This window comes from Chelonoidis abingdonii, chromosome 5 (genome assembly GCF_003597395.2).
Source record: "Chelonoidis abingdonii isolate Lonesome George chromosome 5, CheloAbing_2.0, whole genome shotgun sequence".
Lineage (NCBI taxonomy): Eukaryota > Metazoa > Chordata > Testudines > Testudinidae > Chelonoidis > Chelonoidis abingdonii.
Window position 1 is genome coordinate 116,256,356 of NC_133773.1, and position 25,860 is coordinate 116,282,215.

Below are 25,860 nucleotides of genomic sequence, written 5' to 3' on the forward strand. Positions count from 1 at the left end.
GATTGGACTGAAGAACTCAAGGTTCTGAATGTGGAGGAGTCTTGGAATTTCTTTAAGTCAAGATGCAGAAGGTATCTGAAGCCTGCATTCCAAGCAAGGGTAGAAATTTCACAGGGAAGGGTTATCCAGAAGATGGGATGGATCAGCAAGGAAAACTACCTCTTGAAGGTCAGAAAGTATAGGGAAAAAGTGAACTGCCAAAAGCCAAGCAGAGCTGAATCTTGCAAAGGAAATTAAAAACAATAGTAAAAAGGTTCTATAATCACATACACCTCTACCCCGATATAACGCTGTCCTCAGGAGCCAAAAAATCTTACCGCGTTACAGGTGAAACCGCGTTGTATCGAACTTGCTTTGATCCAACAGGGTGCGCAGCCCCGCCCCGCCAGAGCACTGCTTTACTGCATTATATCCGAATTTGTGTTATATCGGGGTAGAGGTGTATATAAAAAAGACTGAAAGAAATGGGAGCACTAAGCACTGAGGATGAGGTGAATATTAAAAGAATCTAGGCATGGTCTAACTCCTAAAAGAATATTTTACCCTTATTAAAAACCTGAGGCAATGAGACATTTAGGGGCACTGGCAGGGTGGCTAATGGAAATGAGACTATGGAAGCAGAAATTACCACATTCAATTTGGAAGTGAAACTCAAAACAGTTTAATGGGACCAAATTGGGGGCCCAGATAATCTCCATCCAAGAATATTAAGCGAACTGGCAAATGAAATTACAAGCCCAATAGCAAGAATTTTTAATTAATCCATAACCTTGGGGGTCATTTCTTGTGACTGGAGATTTGCTAATACAGTACCTATTTTTAAGAAAGGGTGAAAAATGACTTAGGAAACAACAAGTCTGTTAGTTCAACCTCAATAGCATGCAAGGTCTTGGAACAAAATTTTGCCAGAAAAAGTAGTTGAGGACATAGAGGTGAACAGTAATTGGGATAAAACACAACATGATTTTACAAAAAAGTAGATCATGCTAGACCAACCTGATCTCCTTTTTTGAGAAGTTTCACAGGGTAGCCATTTTAGTTTTCATCAGCAAAAACAACAAGGAGTCCGTTTGGCACCTTAGAGGCTAACAAATTTATTTGGGCATAAGCTTTCGAGGGCTATAACCCACTTCATCAGATGCATGGAGTGGAAAACACAGTAGGTAGGTATAAATGCACAGCACATGAAAAGATGGGAGTTGCTTTACAGAGTGTGTGGAGGGTCAGTGCTAATGGGGTCAATTCATTAGGGTGGATGTGGCCCATTTCCAACAGTGGACATGAAGGGGTGAATATCCATCCATTTTTTTGGGGAAGGGGTAAGGGAGGTTATTAGTACAGTTCCTCAGGGATGGGTTTTGGGACCAATCTTCTTTAACAATATCATTCATGACCTTGGCACAAAAATTGGGAGTGTGCTAATAAAATCTGCAGATGATACTAAGTTGGGAGGTAATGCCAACATAGAAGAGGTTCAGAATATCATACAAGCAGATCTGAATGTCCTTGAAAACTGGAGTAATAAAGATGGGATGATATTTAACAATGCACAGTACAAGGTCATGCACTTTGAGACTAACAACTAGAATTTTTGTATAAGCAGCGGACTTATCAGTTGGAAGTAACAGAGGGGGGAGAAAGACTTGGGTGTATTGATTGATCACAGGATAAATATGAGCTGTCAGTGTGATGTGGCCATGAAAAAGGCTAATGCAGTCCTAGGAAGCACCAGGTGAGATATTTCCAGCGGAAACAGGGAAGCGTTATCATCATTATACAAGGCACTGGTGAGACCTCATCAGGAATCTGTGTGCAGTTATGGTCTCCCATATTTAAGAAAGATGAATTCAGACTGGAACAGGTGCAGAGAAGGCTACTAGGATGATCAGAGGAATGGAAAACCTACCTTATGAGAGGAAACTTAAAGAGTTTGGCTTGTTTAGCCTAACTAACCGAAGGCTGAGGGCAGATATGATTGCTCTCTATAAATACACCAGAGGGATAAATATCAAGGAGGGACATGAGTTATTTAAGTTATATGCCAATGTGGATACAAGAACAAATAGATACAAACTGGCCATCAAGAAGTTTAGGCTTAACATTAGATGAGGAACAGCCACTGAACCCCAAAACAAATAATTTGCACAGTTCTATTTAGAACACTTTATATTTGACCTTTTGTAGTTATTTGCTACACAAAGAATTTCTTCCTCTATGAGGTAAAGACGACAATTAAAGAAACTATCAGAACTAACATTTTTAAAAGCATGTCATGTTTCCTTATCTGTATTACCCTTTTTGACTGTTAGAACTTAAAGAATGTTAAAAAGCTATTGCACTTTTTACTGTTTCTGCTGTTTATTTAGTTTTTACACTTGATTCAACCTTGAACAATAAAAACAGACTAGTCAGTTTCACTTTGTTTCTCTTTGTAGGGAAATGTTTAAATACTTATTTTTTTTAAAAAGTCATGAAAACTTTAAATATTAGGTTTAGTAAATTTGTTACTTGTAACCAGAGTTCTTTGAGACAACTGTGCATATTTCCACTTATGGGTAATATGCCAGCCACTGCAGCTTAATAGAACTTCCTCCAAGCAGTGCCTGTTATAATACATGTGCAGCCATCCTACCTGCTCCCTCAGCATCTTCCAATCTTCTGTGGGCAAGTCTATATAAGGTGGCACTGTGCCCTCTACCGCCTCAGTTCCTTCTACCGCTGACCCAGAGAAACCAAGATAGGAGTCTGAGAAAGGGGCAGGAGGAAGGTCAGTGGGAAGTGTGAATATGCAGTCATTTCAATGAACTCCAGTTACAAGTAGGTAACCTTAACTTGTTCAAGTGGCCCTATATATTACCACTTATAGGTAGTTTGACTAGTAGTGCTGAAAACACTCAGGAGGTAACAGAGTTCTAATTAAATAACAATCAAAACACTGTTTTACCAAATCTAGCATCTGCTCTTGAAACCAGATCCAAAGTATAATGTATGGACTGACTTCCAAACAGCAGTCTTACAGATTTCTCATTAGGAACAAAGTTTAAGATAAGCTAAAGATGCTACCACAGCCCTCATGGAATAAGATCTCATAGTAGTAGGCACTGGGACTGCCGCTAACTTGTAATATTCAAGAATACATTGTTTAACCAATCTGGAAACAGGCTGAGCAGATACATTGTAACCCATACAGTTCTTAGCATAAAAAACAAAAACTTATGACCTCCTAAAATCTTTAGTTCTGTTTAAACAACATGCTCAAACTCTTCTAGCCTCAAAAGTATGTAAAGCAGATTCCCTTTATTAGCATGTGGCTTTGGAAAAAAACACTGGTAAATTAGTTGTCTGACTCATGTGAAACTCGGATACTCTTTTTGGTAAAAGCCTGAGAGCAGGTCTAAGAACCACTTTGTCTTTATGAAAAATAGCAAATGGCAGATATGTCTGCAATTTTTTCACCCTTTTGTCTTATGTTATAGCAACAATAAACATAGTTTTAATAGTTAAAATAAGGAACACACTTCCAAAGGTTCAAAAGGCGCTTCGTAAGCCTCACTAAAACCAATTAAGATCCCATGTTGGAAACAGATCTCTCAAGGGGAGGTACAAGTTAGATATTCCCTTTGTAAACCTTTTAGCTGCATTATGCACAAGTAATGATCTGCCATCAAAGCATGATAAGATGAGAAAGCCATTAAACGAACTCTTAAAGAATTAGAGACCCTCAGACTTTAAATACAGTAAAATACTCCAATATACAGGGAATAGAAGCTGTAACTGGTGAGTCATATTTGCCTTGCATTCAAGGAGCAAATCTAACTCATTTCAAGTAATAACCTTTCCTCTTAAATTATTTTCTAGAATTAAGCAACCCATTTTGAACCAACAAGGAACAAGAGTATTTTAGATTAGTCAAAGTCTGACAGTACAGGCTGTCAGATGGAGAGACTGGATGAAGAGTCCTGTCCTGCTGCTGTGACAACAGGCCTAGAAACAGGGGGATGGAGGAGAGATTCAGCAGTCACAGGGAGTCTGTAACATGTACACTGCTGTCTCAGTCAAGCTGGAGCAATCAGGATCACTCTTGCCCTGTCTCGTCTTATTTTCCCTTTATCTTCTGAACTAATGGAAAGGCTGGAAAAGCATACAAAAGGCTCTCCCCCAATGCATTAGGAAAGCATCCAAGATCATGTGACTGTCCTTTCCCACTCTTGATCAAAAGAGAGACTTTTTGTTGAACCTTGTCACAAGCAGGTCTAACATGGCGCTGACCCTAGCTGGAGAAAATCTCTTACACCACCTGATCCTTTAGCGATCTCTCATGCATCTGAGAACCACCTCTGCTGAGCTAACCTGTGAACACACTGCTCTCCGCTGCTAGATGCGGTGCCACTGCATAGACACTGTGAAGAATGCACCAGTACCGTAGACTGACTGCCTCAGCACCTAATAGAGAAGAATGGGTGCCTCTTTATTTGTTGACATTGCACAGCCATTGTATGGTCTGTCACTAACTGAACAGTCTTCCCATTTACATGGAGGAAGAAAAGATCTGACAAACAGAAGAATGGCATGCAATTCTAAAATGTTTATGTACAAAATTATTTTCCTGAGACACCAAGTGACTGTGAACTATAAAAGAGTCCAGATGAGCTTCCCCCACCCACTGTTAGTTGCAACAGATGTTATGCGCTGGACGGCAAGGGGGGATTGAACAGGACCCCCTTGAAAAGACTAATTCACAGTTTGTCCACCACAAAGAATCTAAAAATGTACTGATGCATGACAATTAACTTATGAAGACTGTCTAGATTTGGCTTGTAAGCTTGAGCCAACCAATGTTGCTTTGGCCTTATCCTGAGGCATGCAAACAGAACCACACAAGTAATCATTGGCATAAGACCCATCAGACCCAACAAGGAAAGCATTGCCTGGAATCAGTGACAAATCTCTAAAATAGACTACACACTATCTTCAGAAGTCTTTCCTCTGGGAGGAAAGCTCTTCCTACTACTACATTATAGACAATATAAAAACAGATTTCCTGAGATTTTACTTTCTTATATTCAGAAAGAATCTAAAATCCGTAAAAAGGGAGGTAGACTAGCAGATGTAACCTAGCAGAGGATGTAACCTAGCAGATCTTCGCAGGAAGATGACCTCAGCAGCCAGTTTTCTAAATTGGATTAAACAAATACCCTATCTTCTGAATGCACTGCTAATACAGAAAAGCTCTGAGCACTCAAATGGCAGGATCTTGTACTGACAATGTCTTTGTGCTGTCATCAAACGGAAGTATTTCCGATGATTTGGTTGAATAGAAACATGTTTTAAATAGAGAGTTGTGAACGAGTCAATAATTGAAGGTGAGGCAATCAGGGAGGCTAGGGTTAGCACTCCAAAATGAAACTTCTCAACAAACCTTTTCCATTTCCTTAAATCTATAATTGGACATAACCCCCCATCTTTCTTCTAGATCAGGAAATACTGACTAAAACCTCTGACCGTATAGATACTTGGGTACTTTTTTCACAGAACCTATCAGAAGCAATTTCTGAACTTTTGACAGAAAAATAACCTGATAACCCTGAAAAGGGAAGGAGAGGGGAACCGAAAGGAGGTAACTGTTCTAACTGTATTGCATAGCCCTTTACTGTTATTTCTAGGACCCACTAGTCCAATGTAATAAGCCTCCAGTTGTTGATAAAATGGATTACAATGTTCCCAAACAAAGGGAGAGAAGGACTCTTGATCCTCATGTTAAATCTGAGGCCATTTAGTCAGTGAAGACGAAACAGAAAGAGCAGATTGCTTCAGTTTAAGCCTAGATCTGAATTATTTCTTTTTATGTTAAGACTGAAAAGATGATGTCGTCTGCCAATGAAGGTAACATTTCTGAGACGAAAAATAAGTTGAAGACTGGGGATAAATCTGTCTCTAGTAACAAAAAGAAGGAGGTCTCTTTCTAGGAATAGGATATAAATCAAGTGAACAGCAGACCTGGTCTCTTAACTTTTCTAGTAATTTGTCCATTTTATTCCAAAAGGACCATCACCCTCAAAGTGGAGATGCTTATCTTTACATTTAGCATTCAGTCCATGCATGCTTTCTCAAGGTAACAGCAGACGCCAAAGCTCTGAATGAAGAGACAGGAACATCAAAAGAAGCCCTGAGAGCATGTTTTGCCAGATTTTGTTCCTCTGCCGATATTTCACTGGCCAGTCTCCTCTGATCATCTAGTCCAGTGGTTCCCAACACGGTGCCCACGGGCACCAAGGCGCCTGCCGGGGCATTTATGTGTGCTCCCCTAGTGCCCAGCAGGGGAGAGAAGCCATGGCCCCACGCCTGTCGGGGACAGAGAACTCTGGGGCTGCGGGCTGCAGGTGCTAGTGTTCTCTGTCCTCCCGGCTTCTCTCTGCACTGCCCAGAACTGGCGCCAAAAACACAAACAAAAAAATGCTCCAATTCTGCAGACTGGACAGAATGCCGCCCCATAGTATATGCTGCCCCAGGCACGTGCTTGCTCCACTGGTGCCTGGAGCCAGCCCTGTATGTGAGTAATTGTTGGCGCCCGCCACACTCTTCTGAAAATATGAATGTGCTACTGGCCACAAAAAGGTTGGGGACTACTGATCTAGTCACTTCTGCACAAACAAAGCCAATTTTCTCTCACAAGTGAAACCAGTAATGGGCCATCACTGCCTGCTAATTAGCCACTCTAATCCCTAGAGAAGAAAGAAAAAACCTTCTCTCTATAACCTGGAGTCAAATGGGTGTGACCAGGCCTAAATCTATTACTGGCAGCTGCAACCATCAAAGAATTTGATATGGAGTGAGTATGTAAATACTAAAACCCCGCATGTGGTATTTGATAAAGTTTATCTGCTTTTTAGAGATAGGTTAACAAGCAGGGATAGCCCAAACAGCTTTAGCGGGTTATAAGAGACCATCCAATTTGGTAAAGAAATTCTATTCTTGGAAGGAGCACCAAAAAAATGTCATATACTGGATGTGACGCCTCTTCCACAACAATTGAAAGGAAGTTCAAAGTCAATACAATACAATAATTCATGGTTTTGTAAACCATCCTTAGAAGGAGACAACGCAGAATCAATGCCCATATGCTCATCAGGCAACAAATTCTGTATCCACCTGATCCTGCTCAAAAAGAGGAACTAATTACTCATCCTCTTCCTCAGAAGAAGTTTTAAGGGCCACCAATCTGAGTTGCAGATGCATCTGGTCAAATTGGATCCAAAGATTCCTCAGCAGCTGGATCCTTGTCAATAACGATGTCACTACTTCATCAATAAGGTGGACGATTCAAGAACTCTCATGGGGTAGTCCAATAAGGTCACTGAGACCAGGAAGGCCAGTCTCTCCAACAGATGGGATCTGGGAACATACCTATAGGATTAGAAGACACAAATTGTCCAAAAGATTGAGGAAAGCTAGAAGTAGGTGGCATATATCTGGATGGTTCAGATCTTTTTAACTCTTTCTCCATCTTCTTCTAACTGTGGCTCCAACTTCAATTCCACTATGAATTTTACCAGAGAGAGCAATGGACTGGAGGATGCAGAGACATAAAAAGTGAGAAAGATTTGCCTGGAGATCCTGTAGGAGTCTTAGGAGGAGGTAAAGATGGATCTGGAGAAAGGCTCATATCATCTTCCTCTTTACCCTTCCTTTCAGGTGAAGGAGATTTAGATATCAGAACCAATGAAGTCTCTCTTTTCCTCTCCCTCACCCCAGATCTGATGAACACTCAGATGCTGAATGGTAACACTCATCTGTCACCACAGCAATAGCCGTCTTTTGCATCTGGTATTAGCACCAGAGTAGGAGTGTGCAATGATGCCACTCTTACGGGCTTAGGCATCACTGGATCTGAAGAGAGACTCCACTCCATTACCCTGGAATGTGAAGTCAATTGCAGAACTGATTTTGGTCTCAGAGTAGGAACCGCAGAAGACACATCCATATCGGATGGATCCAATAAATCTGACCCATGGGATCTGGCACAGCCAACAGAGGCTGTCTTCTCCTTCATCTTTTTCCGAACCAACATAATTGGAATTGAGGCTTAATCATAGGTTCCTTTGTTGTCAACTGACCTGACTGTGCCTTCAAACACTTTATCAGCTTTAACAGGAGGCTCTGATAAAACAGAGACAGAAGCCTGAACCAGCAGAGACATACATCACGGAATTCTTTACGCACCTTAACCTTACTAGATGAGGCAGTCAGAGCTGAAACAAGCCTAAATCTTCAAATCAATCTCCTAGAGCCCAGAGGCTTGGCTGCTCCCTCAGTCTGGAACACCTGCAGTCTATTTTGCCTCTCCTCATGCACTTTAGGTGTAAGAGTCTGACAAACAGAAGGAGAACAACCTTCACCAAGGCACTTAGAGAATGTCTACACTGCATTTAAAAATTCGCTGCTGGCCCATGCTCATGGGGCTCAGGCTAAGGGACTGTTTAATTGTTGTGTACATGTTTGGTCTCAGGCTGGAGCCCTGACTCTAGGACCCTGTGAGGTGGAAGGGACCACAGTTCAGGTTGCAGCCCCAGCTCAAACATCTACACCACAATTAAGTAATTTAGCCTGAGCCCAAGTCAGCTGACACAGGCTAGCTGCGGGTTTTATTTGCAATTTAGACATATCCTTAAGGTAATCAGTATGGTCATTTGGTGCTGGAAAGATGGCTGAGCAGGCTAAGTGTCTATTAAATCCTGAATTTTTCTTCTTCTTCGGTTTCACTGTCACACAGAAACAAACAACTATACTAAACTAACTATAACTACAAACCCTAATTAAACTAACATTTCAAGTTATCAACAATTATTTAAAACACTAGTATAAGAGGAAAAAGACCCTCAGATCAAGGCCCTGGTTCACTTTCATCTGGCACAAGTAGTTGGAAGGAACTGATGTGGTAGAGGATGCAGCATCCCCTTAAATAGTCTTGCCCTTGGCATGTTCAAAGATGCTGAGAGGAGAGACTGGAGTGAGTGCATGTGCACTGTAACTCGCACTGCCTGGAGCAAATTCTACCACTGTGCTGACTGCTGCAGCCTATTACCCATAACAGGGAATATTCAGAACAGGAGGCAGAGGTCCTTCCGCCCGCCCAGACGGGGGTCCTTCCGTGCTCCCAGTCGCTGGCAGTAATTCTGTGGTGGGGGGTCCTTCCGCGGCTCCCGGTCTTCGGGGCACTTTGGCGGCGGGTCCCGGAGTGAGTGAAGGACTCGCCGCAGAATTGACGCCGAAGACCCGGGGCGCAGAAGGACCCCCCACTGCCAAATTGCCACCAAGGGTGGCAAAATGCCGCCCCCCCAAATCCTAGTGCCCTAGGCGACCGCCTAGGTCACCTAAATGGAAGCGCCGGCCCTGATTCAAAGCCACACAAAGAACAACCTAGAATACCTGACAAGAGTGCTCTTCTATTAAAAAGATCAAAATCAGTTAAAAAGCAATCTATGAAATTAGGCTTTTAAATGATTTTTTAATAAGAGCAATAAAACTTACATATATTTGAGGCTTTTAAAGAATTATAGCTATTATGCTGACTGCTATCCAAACTGCATTGGGGAACCAATTCTAATTTCATTGGAATCAACAGCAAAATTGCATTGATTTAATTGACAACAAGATCACTCTCCAGATATAGATTCTCTCTCTTTATGACAAGGTTACTTTGTTTGAGTATGCCAAAAGTACAAAGGTCTATTCTCCCAAGATCATTGATCAGAGCAGAGAATCCACAAAACATACCATTGCATAACCTAATGTCTTATATGGTAAAATAGCTAGCATAGTGGGAAGAGAGAAGCCTCGAAATTCTAAAGAGGATAGCAGGTTGAAAACGGAATCAAAAATATGAATCTCCTACATTGGATTATATTGAAACATTTGACAGTTGCTCATAAAGTGTAGTAATCGTAGAAGAGATTTCCTTTATACCCACTTAGTTTCATTAAATCAATGGACATCTGCATGGAGCAGCTTCCAGAAGTGGGATATCTAGTGTGCAAGTTTCTGGTCCGTCCACTGCTATTTTTAAGCCACCGGAATGAATCACTGTTTAAAAAGTGAAGACCTGAAATGAACAGAGGGCCATAGCATTCACAGGCTGCCACTTAGCTTTGTGGTTGTAGTTGTTACTGTTGTAACTAAGTCATTGCTGGAGTAAGTTTAACAACATCAAGGACATCTAAATGTAATCTAGTTTCCAGTCAAAATTTGGGGATATAGGGTCTTTACTGCCATGTGGTATATTTTATTTCAACAGAAAACAGCTGTTTTTCATCCATTAGGGATTGTAATCATCTCTAAAAGGGCAGCACATTACCCAAACAGTCCGATTCTCCAGACTAGCCCCATGTGTAACATTCAACTTTTTATGGTGTAACAGTACACAAATTGGAATACTCCACTCACTTAAAATACTATATTGGAGAATTCTGATTTTGCAGCATTTTATACCCCATTTTGCACCGGTACCAATGACTACACAAGGTGCAAGACAATGGAAAAAAAAATTAATCATGCCCAAGGCCTCTAATCTCGATACAAAGTCTTATTATGATTGTGTTTTCACCAGCAAAGCTTTGACTCATAATTCTCCAATGGCATCAACACACGCTATGTTTACACTTAGCAGCAGCATGTAACATATATACATGGCATTCCTGCTTAGCACCGGTATAAAAAGCACTGCCTCACAGTCTATGTTGTTTAACAAGTAAAGACATGCCAGAACATTAGAGTATATACCCTACACAGCTGCCTACATGTCCAAGCAGTTCCCCCACCTCTACAATACTATTTTTAGCAGCGTAGAGTCCTGCTGCCTCTCCACTGTTGGAAACCTTCCCCATCACAGAGAAAGGCTCTGGCAGCAGGGAAGCAGCGGGGAAACGCTCCAGAAATGAGGAGCTGCTTGAGCCTTTCCGTGCCATAGCAAAAAGGCTCCAGCAACAGCAAAAGGTTTTGGCAGAGGGGAAGCAGCAGGGAAAGACTATGAAAGCTCCTTGTCACCAGATCCTTTCCCTGCTCCTATGAAAGACTCCAGCAGCAAGGGAAGTTGATGCTGGAAACTTTGCCTGCTGCTTCCCCCTGCCAGAGCCTTTCACTACCTGCTTTTCACTGCTGTGTGTAGCTACACATACCCTACACATGGCTGTCAGTGTAGACAAGGCCATAGTAGCAAAGATAGCTGAACCGAGTCTACACTGCAACTTCCACTGTTGCCAGTTCTGATGCAGCTACATGAATGGAGAATTACAGCTCTACATTTTTGTTAGTGTCCACAAGACCTATGTGTAAAAATTCTGATTTATTATTGCACTTACATGATCCTCTAGCTCTGCCTCTTTCTGTAGACATAAAAAGCAACGTAACCAAAGTTTATAACATTACAGAAGCATGCCTCCATTGAGAAGCAGATGTTCATGAAGTTTTGACATATGAACATAAACTCTCTAATTTCAGCATGGCTTGGGGAGAGTCAGACCTGTACTCAAAGAAGAAACAGTTACTTACCTTATAGTAATAGCTGTTCTCTGATAATGTTCTGTACATGTGAATTCAACTTATGATGTGCGGTCACCCTCCACGCCCCACGTGAGTTCAGAAGTTTTATCAGAGGTGTCTACTAGGGGTCGTGCATGCATCCATCATGTCCTCACACTCCAACAGCATGCTTGGAGGGCACAAAGGGCAGAATGAGCTTACCCACTGTTCAGTAGTTTGTTCGCTGCCCAGAGTCCCATGAATAGTCTCTGAGCTGCAGGGATGGAGGACTGGTCATGGGATCCAAATGCAGAACACTTCAAAGAACAAATAGCTACTATAAGATAAGTAACCATTCCTCTTTCTTTGAGTTCGTGTGCATGTGAATCTTACTTATGATGTTTAACTAGCAGTTTGATGTTCCAGATGGTGGGAGGTAGGTGGTTATTTGAAAAAGACTGAAGACCTTCTCTTCTAACCCGAATATTAGGCTCTAGATGCTGATACCAGAGTATAATTGCTGGTAAATGTAGGCACTGAGGACCGTGTAGCTGGTCTACAAATTTCAACTATTGGAACACTACTGACGCACATTTATGAGGTAGCTTGGGATTTAGCAGAACGAGAAGTCACTGGAACTGGATGTTGTAGCTTATTAACAAGGTATGAAATCTTGATACAGTCCACAATCTATTTACATAATTTTTGAGGGGAGACTGGTCTAACCTTTGATAAATTGTCATACATGATAAAAAGTCTAGGAAATCTCCAGAACAGTCTCATTCTATTAAAATAATAGAGACTCCCTCTGTTATCCAAGGTATGTAACTTTCCCTCATCAAGGGATGAATAAGGCTTTGGAAAAAATACAGTAAGTGCATATATTGACTAATGTGAAAGTCACAAACACTTTCGGGATAAATTTAGGGTGAGGCCCCATAGTTACTCTAGCTGCATAAAAAAAAATGGAGATTCGACACGAGTGCTTGGATCTTACTTACTCTGCACCCAGAAGCAACTGCCACCCAAAAAATCACCCTTAATGATGGAGGGAGCAAGACGAAAGGGAATCAAATGGAGGTCTCATTTGTGAAGAAAGGGCTAAGCTCAAGTTTCACAAAAGTGGTCTCTCTTATGGTGGAAACATCTGCAATAGCCCCTTCAGACTCTTTGTGATGGTTCAATGGGAAAACACTGAGGAACAGTGAACAGGAGGAGGAAAGGTTATAATTGCAGCACAGTGAATTTTAAATTGAGCTAAATTCCAGGCCTGATTACTGTTTTTAAAGCAGCAGAGAGTCTAGAATGAATGGAATAGGATCAACAGGATCAAGTTGCCTCACCTTCACCCAGAAGGAAAAATGCTCCCACTTAGCTGTACACATTTTCCTGGTTGAAGATTTTCTACATTCCATGAGGATCTCCTGGACCTTGGCAGAACTCCCCCTATTTGTTGACATTAACCAGACAGTCTCCATGCTGTCAGATGAAGAGATGTTTGGTCCAGATGGACTACATGCCCAGAATCTTGAGAGATGTCTATCAGGAGTGGGAGAGTTATGAACCAGTGACTGGAGAGATGCAGCAGTTCTGGATACCAGAACTGGTAAGGCCATGATGGACCCACTAGGATCATTTGAGCTCAGTCTTGTCTCACTTTCCTTAGTATCCTGGGGATTAACAGGAACAGGAGAAATGCATAGACTAGGTGATCTGACCATGCAATATGAAAGGTGTCTGCTAAAACATCTTGCCTGGCCCTCTCAACAACAAAATAGAGGGCACTCTCTGCAATCTCTGGTTGTAAATTTGCAGAAACCCCTGTGTCCTGAATACTCTGCTAGTACTGCGTCTTTTAAAGAGCATTTGTGAGGGGATGAATTCTTTTTGCTTAGCTGATGTGTCAGGGGGTTCAATTCCCCTGGAAGATGTCAGAGCTATACGGTAAAGAATGCACCATTCCGACAGAGAAACAACCTCTTGACAGGTCATCTGATTTTGCTGCCACTTGCTTGTTTAAGTAATACATTACTATAGAGCTATCCATCAGCATGTATACTGCTTGGTGCTTTAAAAAAGAGGTAGAAAACTATTTGCAAGCCTGATGAATAACCCTCAGTTCTAGGATGTTTACTTGAGCTGACAAATCTCCAGATGTCCACAGACCACGAAAGTGGAATTGGTTTAGATGTGCACCTAAGTCCTTTCTACATGTGTCAACAATTAACGGTTTTCATGGGCATTATCCGAACGAAAGAATTCTCAGCAAACATTGTTTGGATCTAACTACCAGTGAAGAGACACCAGGATTGTTACTTGTTGATTCATACTGTGATGTTTGGACTGAAGAGGTCTCAGTCTGGCGAAAGGTGTCATATGAGCACAAGGCCATTCAAGATGGCAGGCCCTAATGAGAAATTCATTCTAGGTAACTTAAGCTGAAGAAATATCAGAACTGGTAGCCATTATCTTCAAGAACTCATGGAGGAATTCACAGTCAAACTGGGCAGGCAGATATAATGGAGTCCCACAAGGGTCAGTCCAGGTCCAGTATTATTCAATATTTTCATTATTCACATGGATAATGGAGTGGTGAGTACACTTATAAATTGCAGATGACACCAAGCTGGGAGGGGTTGCAAGCACTTTGAAGAACAGGATTTGAATTTAAAGTGACCTTTACAAATTACAGAATTGGTCTGAAATCCTCAAGATGAAATACAATAATGACAGGTGCAAAGTGTTTAACTTAGGAAGGAAAAATTAAATGCACAACAAAATGGAGAATAACTGACTAGGTGGTAGTTTTACTGAAGAGAACTGGGGGTTATTGTAGATCACAGATTGCATATGGAGGACACTAAGCTGTTCTGACTTTCTGCTGAGGAGCAGTTAGAAGGAATTGTGGGATAGGTAGGGTTGCTCTGCCCTTTATACCCTCATGGGTGTGGGGGGGGGCACGCGGGGGGGGGCAGTAGTGATAAAACTTCTGAACTTCTGGATTCTGAGGGGAAACAAGCACACCGTAAGTGGGAGCTATATGCACAGGAACTCGAAGAAAGCTAGTTCCAAATCCTCTCTCATACACGAAAGTGTTACTTCAGACGAACACAGCCTTTGTTGCATAATTCACACAAATTATACCATGTCAGAAATCCATACTTTCTATTTTTTTTAGTTCTTGCTTTCTATAAATACTAAATGTTTTCTGGTGAACAGAATATTGTTTTCCTTGGGAACAGAAACTAAATACATTTTCATACGAGAATTTCAAATTTAGTAAGCTAGATCTAATTAAAAGCTGTTGTAAGATTAACCCTTACCATTTAATGCTGAAAGATGGTGACAGTCCCTGGAAACAGGTAACTCAGTAAAAGAATAAATATTCCATTTTTACATTAACGTTTCAGATTTAAGCTAAGCTAGAAATAATTAAAAACTGTTAGATTATTGCTTACCATTTAACATCAGAAGATTGTCAGTCCCTGGATGTGGATAACTCAAGCGACCTTAAAAAATAAAAAAGGTACTGTGATTTTAGCTATTATGCTTAAAAAAGAAGAAAAATCACTGCCTACAGTTTAAACATATACTGTATTTTCAATCTGCCTAGGGGACATAAAGAGCTAATATTTAACTCCAAGCACTTTAGAAACAATACTCTTGACCCAAGTTAAAGTTGACAAGAACAAACTTCTTAACCTTAACTCTCTGGTCATAAGATCTGCAGTGTGCTTTTGGGATCAGCTCCAATAGGATAAAGCCACTTTTTGTTTCATGCAACCCAGAAATAGTGCTGGCTGCTCTAGTACTCTCTTTCATACTCATTGTGAAAACTTGTTCGCATGCACATTGTTTAGCAGAGTCTAATTTTTTCAGTTTGGAATTTCCCCATTGAACCAATGTATCAAAAATCCTGTTATGAGTTCAGATTAAAACATTTAACTTGCTTTTAACGGATTTATAATTGCATATTGTTGTACTTAATATAATTGCTGCATATATTGTTCTTCCCACTAAGTTAGTTTTACAAAAGCAAACCAAAACAAAAATGTTTCAATTACTGAATTTTTTAAAAAAGCTTTTAGAATGCTAACATTCTTTAAAGTTTCTTGGAGATTCCTGCTAGCTAGTTCATGGATTAAAAATGTAAAATTATAAAATACAAAAGTGTGTTAAAGTAAAAATTACAGGAAATTCTCACATACTCACACCAGGATTTAAAAATATTTATTGCAGCAAATAGGGTCTTGTCAGTTATATTTCATGTTTAAAGTGCATAGAAAAATGTCTCCTCATTCCAATCTCCTTTTTATTAAAAAAGAAGTTTTCTGTTCACAGGAAGCTGCAAACATGACAGTACGGCAAACCGACCTACACAGAAACTTACAATAGCTGCTCTGTTTAACTGCAACATGCCTTAAAGCATAAGTAAAAAAAATCCCAACACATCCATATATTTTATTGCTATTAAAACATTCTTGCTTTACTATAATCTGAAATCATATATTTTTAATTTGAAAATTCATCATCATCATGCTGTAACCAGATGATTGCTGAGACAATGAAGGATCCAATCCTGCAGCCCTGTGTATGTGGAACTCACGCTGATTTCAGTGGGAGTTGTGCATACAGAGGACTCAGCTACTGAGTAACTATTATTAAAAGATTTTGTGCATACTTGTACCTTTAAAGCATGCATGCACACATACACAAACCAGTAGCCACCCTCACTTTCAAGCTGCCTAACACTTCCCATTATAAGAAAAATTCAGACTTTTTTCCTTTGGAAAACTAAAATCGCTATGGTTTGCTGCAGGACCTTGAAATTTGGCAGAGGGATAGTCCTGATGCCCAAGAAGATATCTTTTTGTGTCCCAGAAAAGCTTTTTGCTGAAAATCTGTTCAGATATAATTTGGTTTTGGCCTTTTTCTTTAAGAAAAAGAAAACAAAACGCAAAAATTACATACCAAAAAACTACCAAAAAAAAGAAAGTTGATTATAAAGTCAAGTACTCAGAAATGAGAAAATACCAGAATTAAACCTTCCTTATGTGCATTATGATACAGTTTTTAATTACATTACTATGTATTACTTTTTCCACAAGTTCCCCTCCTCATTCAGTGTACAGAATGTATGGTCCTTAAGTGAATGAATCAGGATTCCATAGGATTCCTGACTCATTTACGTTAGAAGCTGAAGGTGTGTGATGAATAAGGAAGATGACCGTAGAAAGAAAAAGGATAATCTTGTGGTTAAGGCAGTTGATTAACACTCCCCAGAGCTCTGTTCTATCCCTAGCTTTGACAGACTTCAAACATCATCATGAGCAAAGCACTTAAACGAAAAAAAATTTCCAGATGTACTTTATGTTCCTCATTTTCTGGGCTCCAAATATGAGACAACTGAAGTCCACTTTTCGGTTGTGTGGAGCGTTCACAACAATCAAAGTCAGTGGGAGCTGTGGTTGGTCAGCCCCTCTGGCAGTAAGGCAGTATGTTCTGGAAAAGTGAGCACAGAATTGAAAGTGAGGCAGTCCAAATTTCTAATTTTGGATCTGCTACTGATTCACTGTGTGAAATTAGGCAAGTCACTTGGCCTTTCTGTCTCAGTTCTTCTGTGCTACTCTGTAAGAGGGGGATAACACTCATCTGTGCTCAGCCACAGGGTTGTTGTGAGGACTGATGCATTAGTATCTCTACAGTACTTTGAGAACATCAAGTGCTATAACACAATCATGTCCCTGGGTATATCAAGTTGGGTACTCCAAATTCGTGGAGAGTTTTGCAAATTTACTCTTAATATTCCTGTGCCTCAGTTATCCCTTTGTAAAACGGGAATATACTTTCCTTGAGATAGAACAGAGAGAGAATTTAAGATACTACGTTGCTAAGCCCCACAGACCAGTTTATGATGAAATGAGTAACTTCATTTTTTGTGTAGGGTTGGGATGGTGTTTGTTTGAAGGAGGATAAAAAGAAATATAGAACAGTTATCTTATTCACCAAGCCCCATTCGGCTTGTGCATTGGTTGGACAGGCAACCTTAATTTGGGCATTTCCTACCTTTGGAGTGCTTGACTTTGCAACCCTAAGAACATTTTTAGCATAGCATTTTTGCATATATGATTATTATAGTTTGATTTTTTCAAGTTCTTGTGTGGGGGCAAACCTCGGGACTCGCAGGGAATGCAACTGGTTTAATGGGATTATGTGTGGATGTACAGTTTTTCCTGCATGAAGTCAGTTGCAAGATCAGAGTTTTTTTTTTTTAAACAATTCTCCAATTTCAATTTTTTTGGAAGTGGATGTTAATAAAATACAATTATGTTCTTATTAAATGCATGTTTGAGTGGTTAAGCACACTAAAAAGTCAAAGAAAGTTTAAAGAGACACTGTCAATCTGAAATCAGTCAATTAAAAAAAGCTAAGAGAAGATTCAGGTACTACGTTTTCCCATTTCTCTCTATAAAAACTTTTGTTGTTTTTACAACCATATTTTCCTATTTTCAAAAGTTTCTCTTTACCCTAATGATACATGAAAAGAGCCTCATAAACAGAGGTAAGAAAACTGTGAACTCAACCTCACAAAGTTCTGTCAAATATATAAAGTAAAAAAATATTTTTTTCAAGTCTTTTTCAGTGATAATATGTAAAAAAAAATTCAGGTAATAGTGCAATTTTAAAATTGTTATCTCCTTAAGATTACTCAGCAACATAACTTGGTGGTGTGTTGTGTATCTTGTGTATTTTATGAAGTATAAAATGTGCAATAACACTGCTAATGTTACGAGAGCAACATTAACTTTTAGTAGAGATATTAATATTTGAACTTGCAATCTTACTGTTACACTAATGCTAATTTTTTTTTGCAATTCATTTCCTAAGTTCTATTTCCCTTATGGTGGAAAAAATATATATATATTTGTAAACAGTTACAAATTTGCTGTCTGCCACCCCCACACCTCCTCCATTCCAGTGAGCATGGTCCATCTGGTGGCTTTCAAAAGCAAGCTCTTCAGATGTGTTGAGACTAAGTAAGATGCTAGGAATGGAAAATGCAAATAAGAAATGCAGATATAGAGAAGCTTTCAATTATATCAAACTCTTTTTTCCATAGGTAAATCTATATTGTAATTTTCCTTTCCTCACTATCTCCTAGTGTCTATTACAATAAGCTGCTGTTCTTGTAATATTCCTAACAATTTCCCCAAGTTTGTTTTCCCCTTACAGAGAAGCACAGAGAAAAATGCGTAATGCCTGTTTACCACTACTTTACAAAATGGGTATAAAATATTATCACTTATGTAAATGACTGGCTACTTCTGATTTGGTAATATTTTACATCTATTTTGCACAGGAGTACATGGCTACAGGAAAGCAAGTAGTGGTGAATCAGGCCTCAAGACTAATATTGCTTCCTTTCAATAAAGAACACGTTAAACACACAAAGGGAGGAGGGGAAAATAAATAAAGACAGACAGACTCCAGCTTACCCACACTGGAGACACAATTCAGGCTCTTCAACAAAAATAAAAAGAATCCCCAAAGCGACACCATAAACCACTAGCTTCTCAGTTCTAATGCACTTCCATGAGAAGCATAGTTACTTCTCCAAATGCCTGTTAACATGACTTAATCTAGCATAAGTACACTGAATTGCTTGCTGTTGCAAAACCTATACATCAAGTCTTCTCTGTGTGTTTTTGGCATGAGCAAGAAGCAGTTTGGGGGAAACCCCCTTCCCCACAAAAAAACATTTCTGAAAGAGGCAGCCTGGGGACCAATGTTCAGGTACTTCAGCTTGGCTTTTCTCTGACACTATCTAGCATTCCTCAAAACAACTTGAGTCAGATGTTAATAGAAGAATCAGTAAGGAATAACGTTATAATTTTGGTATATGACCTCACTGTCATCAGCTCGGATTCTACTGATCTTAAAAGTTAAGTCTCTAACTTAAATGAGATTTACTAATATTTTGATGTGAAATGCCTGGTGAGAATGCAATATGGATAAAAGATCAATCCAGATGTTAAATATAACAATCTTATTTTTCTATAGCATTAAGACCATTATAAACATTTACAAAGTTTAACATCCAGTTTTCAAAGACTTATTTAGATTTACATAAGAATTACACCTTACTTTGATCAGAGACTTTATACTGATTAAACTAAGAGTAAATAAAGTTAGAACTGCATATTTATAAACATATGCTAGTTCTTAGAACATGTACGAATTTATCTTACAGTAGAAAGTAATTAAATAAAATCCACAGTTCTGTAAATTAAGGAGAGCAAAAACAGTGAAATCCTCATTTTCTAACAAATAGATTTTCAAATATAAAGACAAATACTGTAAACCAGTACATACAAGGTCTGTTCTGCATTCCAATAATCCAAGACAAGATGCTTAGTCATACTCCAGACACTGTAAACAGCTAAATCTGAAACACGTGCTTAAAATTCCAAGGACTTTCATTTTACCACTGCAGTACTACATAAAAGATGTATTGTTTTGTTTAAATTTACAATTTAAAAAACTTGCTATAAAAACATTTTTGTTATATCAATATACTATTTACCAAGAGATTTTATTAAAAAGGCACATTCTACAAAGAAACATGACGAGTTTGTCAGTTAACTTTAGAAATATTGTGATGGGCAAGACACTCAAAGAGAATTGGCTACCGAGACACTGTAGTAGGGCACGAACTAAGAAAAACTAAGGTTTTGTAGCTTCTTTTGTCCTGCATCTTAAAAAGGAGTATTGAAGTTGCCAAAAATCAAAGGAACGACATGTAGTGGGGGTGGAGAATAGGTTTTAAGCTATTCTCATGGATGTCACTTCTCCCATTTACTCTTAAGGAATATAATTGAAGAATGCTTTATGTTAATCAGTAATTAATCCCTTTCACTTTGAACAAGTAATATATTTCCCAAAGAGAAGGAATATCTTGATCAAAATATTTACTTCAAACAGATATACTCAACTACTCAATTTAAATTCAGTTGGTGAGTGTGGATTATTCTCTCTCTCTCTCTCAAATAAAAGCTTTTCCTTTTAATCCACCTTTATATTTGACTTTCAGAATGCATGCTCAGACGTTAATCAGTTTTAGTACACTTACGATCAGCAGCAGCCATATTATGAAAATGCCATTACATCTATAGCAATGTGTAGATCAAAACTTTAGGATCAGAGATTTAAAGACCTACATCTACATTTAGGCCTCTACTGACCTAATTTTTAGAAGCACAGAATGTCCACACCTCCTATTGAATTCATCAGGTTTTCAGAAGTTCCTAAATTGGAAGTGTTAACTTTAAGCACACAGGTTTTAAAATTTTATCTTTAGTCTTAGTGATGCAAATTTGATGACGATGATTTCAAAAACTCATGGGTTTGCTTTAAGATAGGGCTATAAATAAAACCCAATGTTACATCCTGGAAACAATTAACATCATGATACGTTTAAAAACTTACTGCCATTTAAATTAGACGCAGTTCCCCTGGGGGCCCTCAGAATCAAGACCTAAAATTGCCCAGCATGTAGTATGTCGGAGCTGTCTGACGAATTCTGGGACATGCATCCAGAATGTGATATGCTACAATCAGTGCAGCACAGTACTATGACAGTGTAAATGTGGGGCAAACTGAGGGTTAAGTTATACTGTAGCAGACTTCCAAAGTGCATACTCCCAGATGGAGTCTGATCAATCAAGTCAATCTGATTGAAATTACAATAAATTTTTTCAAATGTAGACTAAACTTCTAGGTAGGTTTTGAAAACTTCCAACAAAAACAGGAAGCTAAGATGTAACATGATTTACTGAGAAACAGAGGATATGTCACCTAAGAAGGAGAAGTGTGGCTATTTGTGGTTGCCTAAAGATAGTCCCTGCCCAAAATACCTTAGACATTACCTATCTCTTAATGTGTTTTTACGGTACTTCGCACAATGTGAGCCTTATCAAAATTGAGGCCTCTGTGTTGATGTAAGATAAATAATAATTAGGAATTTCTGGAGGTAGAAAATGGGTGAATGAGCACAGACTACCACACATGAATAGTAATTACTTTTAACCATACGTAGTTCTGAACCTAATTTCTTTGAATGAAAAAAGGCACTGTTCTTGTAGTGAGTACTAAATACATAGTAAGTTAGAAGTCTTTAAACATGGCTAAATTGGAGGAGAAATAGTTTAAACACAGCACAAAAAACAAACATTTCATTTGCACAACTCAGATGGCTTGGGTTTATTCAAAACTTATTTTTAAAGTCCTTTGGGCTTAGATTAAGACTTAAATTCATTACAAAAGAATTTTAAGTCATTACACAATGAAAACAGGAATTAAAATGGAAGTCCACAAACTTTGACTATAAGGTCACTGTTGTGGCCCTATGATTTCAATGAAGCACGTCTGAGGAGAGGAAAGGCTAGTTACCTGTTCCGTAACTGGTGTTCTTCGAGATGTGTTGCTCATCACGTGCACCGGTGCCAGAAGTTTTTCCCTTAACAGTACCCGTAGGAGGGAAGCACCACTGTGATCCCTGGAGTGGTGCCTCTATATCGCGCTACAAGGGGAGCTGTGCACTCCACCCACCTTCGGTTCCTTCTTGCCAGACAACTCCAACAGTAGCATAGCTGGTGGGATTCCGTGGAAGTAGCTGCTTCCCGTCAGGTGCGGAAGCAGTGCCTGCTGGCTGGCGCTGACAGCCACACAGCCGGAGGAGCCGCGGGTAGCCTGGCGCAAAAGTGGCGCCTGCCGGCCAGCGCTGCCCACCACACGGCCAGAGGAGCCGCAGGGCAGCAGGCCGGCATGCAAGCCGTGCTTGCTGGCTGGCACTGCCCACCGCACGGCTGGAGGAGCACTGGGACAGAAGCTGGGGACAGGTGGCAGCGCAGGAGGGAAGGTGAGCGGGGGCAGGGGTCCGATCTGGGGGCGTGGCTAGAGGGGGAGCCGGGGGGCACCTTTTTTATGTTTTTTGCTCTCCCTACGCTGAAAACCTGGCTACGCCACTGAGGGCGGGATGTGGAATACACCTGAGCAACACATCTCAAAGAATGCCAGTTATGGAACAGGTAATAGTCCTTTCTTCTTTGAGTGATTGCTCATGCGTATTCCACAGCAGGTGACTCCAAGTTATGTCTGATGGAGGTGGGTAGGAGTTTCCGGGTTTCCAGGACACAGTACTGCCCTACCAAACCCAGCATCATCCCGTGCTTGGGAAACGATCACATAATGCGAAGAAAAGGTGTGGACAGATGACTACATGGCAGCTCTACATATGTCGTGGATAGGGACGTGAGCTACATAGGGGGCTGACGAATCCTAAGCTTTCGTAGAATGAGCCTTAACGATGGGTGGCGGGGGAACCCGCCAGTTCATAACATGGGCATATGCACAAGGTGATCCAGCGTGAAAGGTGCTGGGTGGAAATCAGCTGTCCCCTCAACCATTCAGCCGATACAACGAACAGCTGCGAGGATTTCCAGAACAGCCTGGTTTGATCTAGGTAAAAAGCCAAAGTCCTACGCACATCTAGTGTGTGTAGGTGGCGCTCCTTGTTGCAGGAATGGGGCTTAGGACAGAGTACCGGTAGGAAAATGTCCTGATCCATATGGAAGGTGGAGACCCATCTTCGGGAGAAAAGCGGGGTGTGGGCAAAGCTGAACCTTATCCTTGTGGAAGACCGCACACGGGGGTTCCGAGGTCAAGGCCCTAAGCTCAGAGACACATTGGGCTGATGTAATGGCCACAAGGAATGCTACTTTCCATGACAGGCGAGACCAGGAACACGTGGCCAAGGGCTCAGATGGAGGACCCGTGAGGCGGGATAACACTAGGTTTAGATCCCATTGCAGCATGGGGGTCCTAGCATATGGGAATGAACGATCTAGGTCCTTCAGAAAGCGGGAGGTCATACTGTAGGAAAAGACCAAGTGGCCCTGTACCAGGGGGTGAAAGGCTGAGATAGCCACCAACCACACCCGGATGGAGGCAGGAGCTAGCCCTTGGATCCTAAGGGACAGGAGGTAATCGAGAATGAGTTAGAGCAATGCGGATGATGGGGAAGTTCCCCACTCCCCCACCCACCTAGAGAACCTAGACCATTTGGCCAGGTACGTCCGTCACGTGGATGGCTTTCTGCTTTCCAACAGAACTTGTTTTACGTTCTCCGAACACCTCCCCTCCTCCTCATCTAACCACGGAGCAACCATGCTGTCAGGGGAAGCGTGGCCAGGTTGGGGTGGAGGAGGCATCCCCCTTCCTGGAAGAGGAGATCCGGGAGAAGCGGCAGCCTCCGCAGAGGAGCCGCTAAGAGTTGCGGGAGGGTCCCATACTAGTGTTGACAGGCTCAATCTGGGGCTATGAGGATGACCCACGTCCTGTCTGCTTTTACTTTTTGCAGGACTTTGCCTATTGGGAGGGAAAGGTGAGAAGGCATAGAAAAGTTGGTCCGACCACCAGAGGAGGGTGTCCGAGATCGCCCCCCTTCCCGCCCCTCCCCTAGAGCAGAACTGGGGGCAGTGGAGGCCATCGAACGGGCTGCTGTGTCTGCCACGTCTGATGCCGCCTGGAGTGACGCTTTCGCCGCTGATGCTCCTTCCTCTACCAGAGCCCTGAACTCCTTTTTGTCCTGCTCCAGGAGGAGAGATTCAAACTTTGGTAGGGACCCCCATAAATTGAAGTCATATCGACTTAGAAGGGCTTGGTGATAGGCCACCCTGAGCTGGAAACTTGCTGAGGAATAAACCTTCCTGCCAAATGTGTCCAGTCCCCTGGTATCTCTGTTCTTAGGGGTGGGTGCGGGCTGACCGTAACATTCTCAGTGGTTAACTGACTCTACACCAGGGAGTTAGGTGCCAGGTGGGAGTACAGGTATTCATGGCCCTTAGCCGGCATGAAGTATTTCCCCTCTGCTTTCTTGGATATGAGGGCCAAGGAAGCTGGGGTTTGCCACAGAGGAGTCAAGATATTGGCTACCCCCTGGTGGGAAGGTAGGGCCACACAGCCTGGTGCTGAGGATGACAGTACATTAGAGAGAGAGTCAGACAGCTACTCCATCTCCTCAGCCTGGAGCTGGAGACTGGATGCCACCCGCTTAAGGAGTTCTTGGTGAGCCCTGAAGTCCTCTTGTGGGACGGGTGGCGTTGCAGCTATGATATCCTCCGGTGAGGGGACCGGCACGGAGCCTAGGGTGTCTGACAATACCGGTGGGTCAATCCCCAGGTCAGAGTCCAGGCATGGTGCCGTTGGCTCGGGACCTGTTGATTTCTCCCTCTGTCACAGAGGGGAGGCAGAAGGGGCCTGCGACACTGCTCCGGCCACCGAGCGGAGTCTCACTTGGGTGGGCATCTGCAGCCACAGTGCCCATTGACACCACTGCCCTTGCCACAGTGTTCTGTGCCACTGACCGACTTGGGCGCCAGGTGGTGCAGTTTGCTCTTGCAGAGCCGCATGACTTGGAGACAGGCAGCTTGGTGCTGATGCAGAAGTCACTAACGACTGCATGGTACCGTAGGAGTGACGTGTGCGATGGTGCCCATGATGGTGCCGTCCACATGACCGGGACCTCGAGGACTTAGATCAGTACCCATCCAAGGTGCCGCTCCTGTACTTGCCCCAGCGGCCGAAGCTACGACACTTTGGTGCCTATGAATCATGAGATGAGTCCTGTGCGTGTAGTCTGGTAGAGGGGAGCTCAAGTCGGAGTGTCTATGTTGGTGGCGACGGGATCGGCTTTGATGCAAAGAGGAGCGTCAGTGCTGCTTATCCCGATGCCTGTGTCCCCGGTTGCGGGGCTCTCTCGCGGGTGGCAAGCTGGTCAGCCTAAGCGGGGTAGAGGGCTGGCGTGAGCTGTGGGAAAACCGTGGCGAGTGAGGTGGCGAGCGGTTCTTGGAGCAGGGACTGTGCCGCGTCAGGGAGGGTTGTTGTGCTCCCAGTGGCAGCTTCCCTCGAGAGCGGGGGCCTGTCTCAGGAGGCGCCCCGGGTACCAGGAGGGTTAAAATGTCACGCGTGGCCTGTACCGCCTCTGGCGTCAACAGCATCCTCATCGCAGGGGAGGCACACACAGACAGGACCGGGCTGCTCCGCTCAATGGAAGTAGGAGGCCTGGGGCCCGAGGGGGATCGCAGGCTACCCAGGTCAGGTCCAGCCTCACCCCCATCTTTCTCTCGGCGCTGCTGAGTCTTCCCTTGCTTCTTTGAAGGGGAGCGGTACTGGTTAGTGGAGGGGACTTCACTCCGTACCGAGCACTGTATCCATTCGGTGTGCCGGTGCCCGTGTCAGTGCTGATTCCATTAGGAGGACGTGAAGTCTAATGTCCCTCTCCCTCTT

The 25,860-nt window shown here is 42.0% G+C and overlaps 1 protein-coding gene across 6 annotated transcripts in view; it reads right to left on the bottom strand.

The window, feature by feature from the left end:
* CPEB2 (cytoplasmic polyadenylation element binding protein 2) overlaps nucleotides 1–25,860 on the bottom strand; it is a 105,614-nt gene that overhangs the window by 58,054 nt on the left and 21,700 nt on the right. For all 6 annotated transcript variants that reach the window (XM_075066583.1, XM_075066580.1, XM_075066581.1 and 3 more), the window contains exon 4: nucleotides 14,973–15,023. In XM_075066583.1, the coding sequence (XP_074922684.1) occupies nucleotides 14,973–15,023 (51 nt within the window). The remainder of the gene's footprint in view (nucleotides 1–14,972; nucleotides 15,024–25,860) is intronic.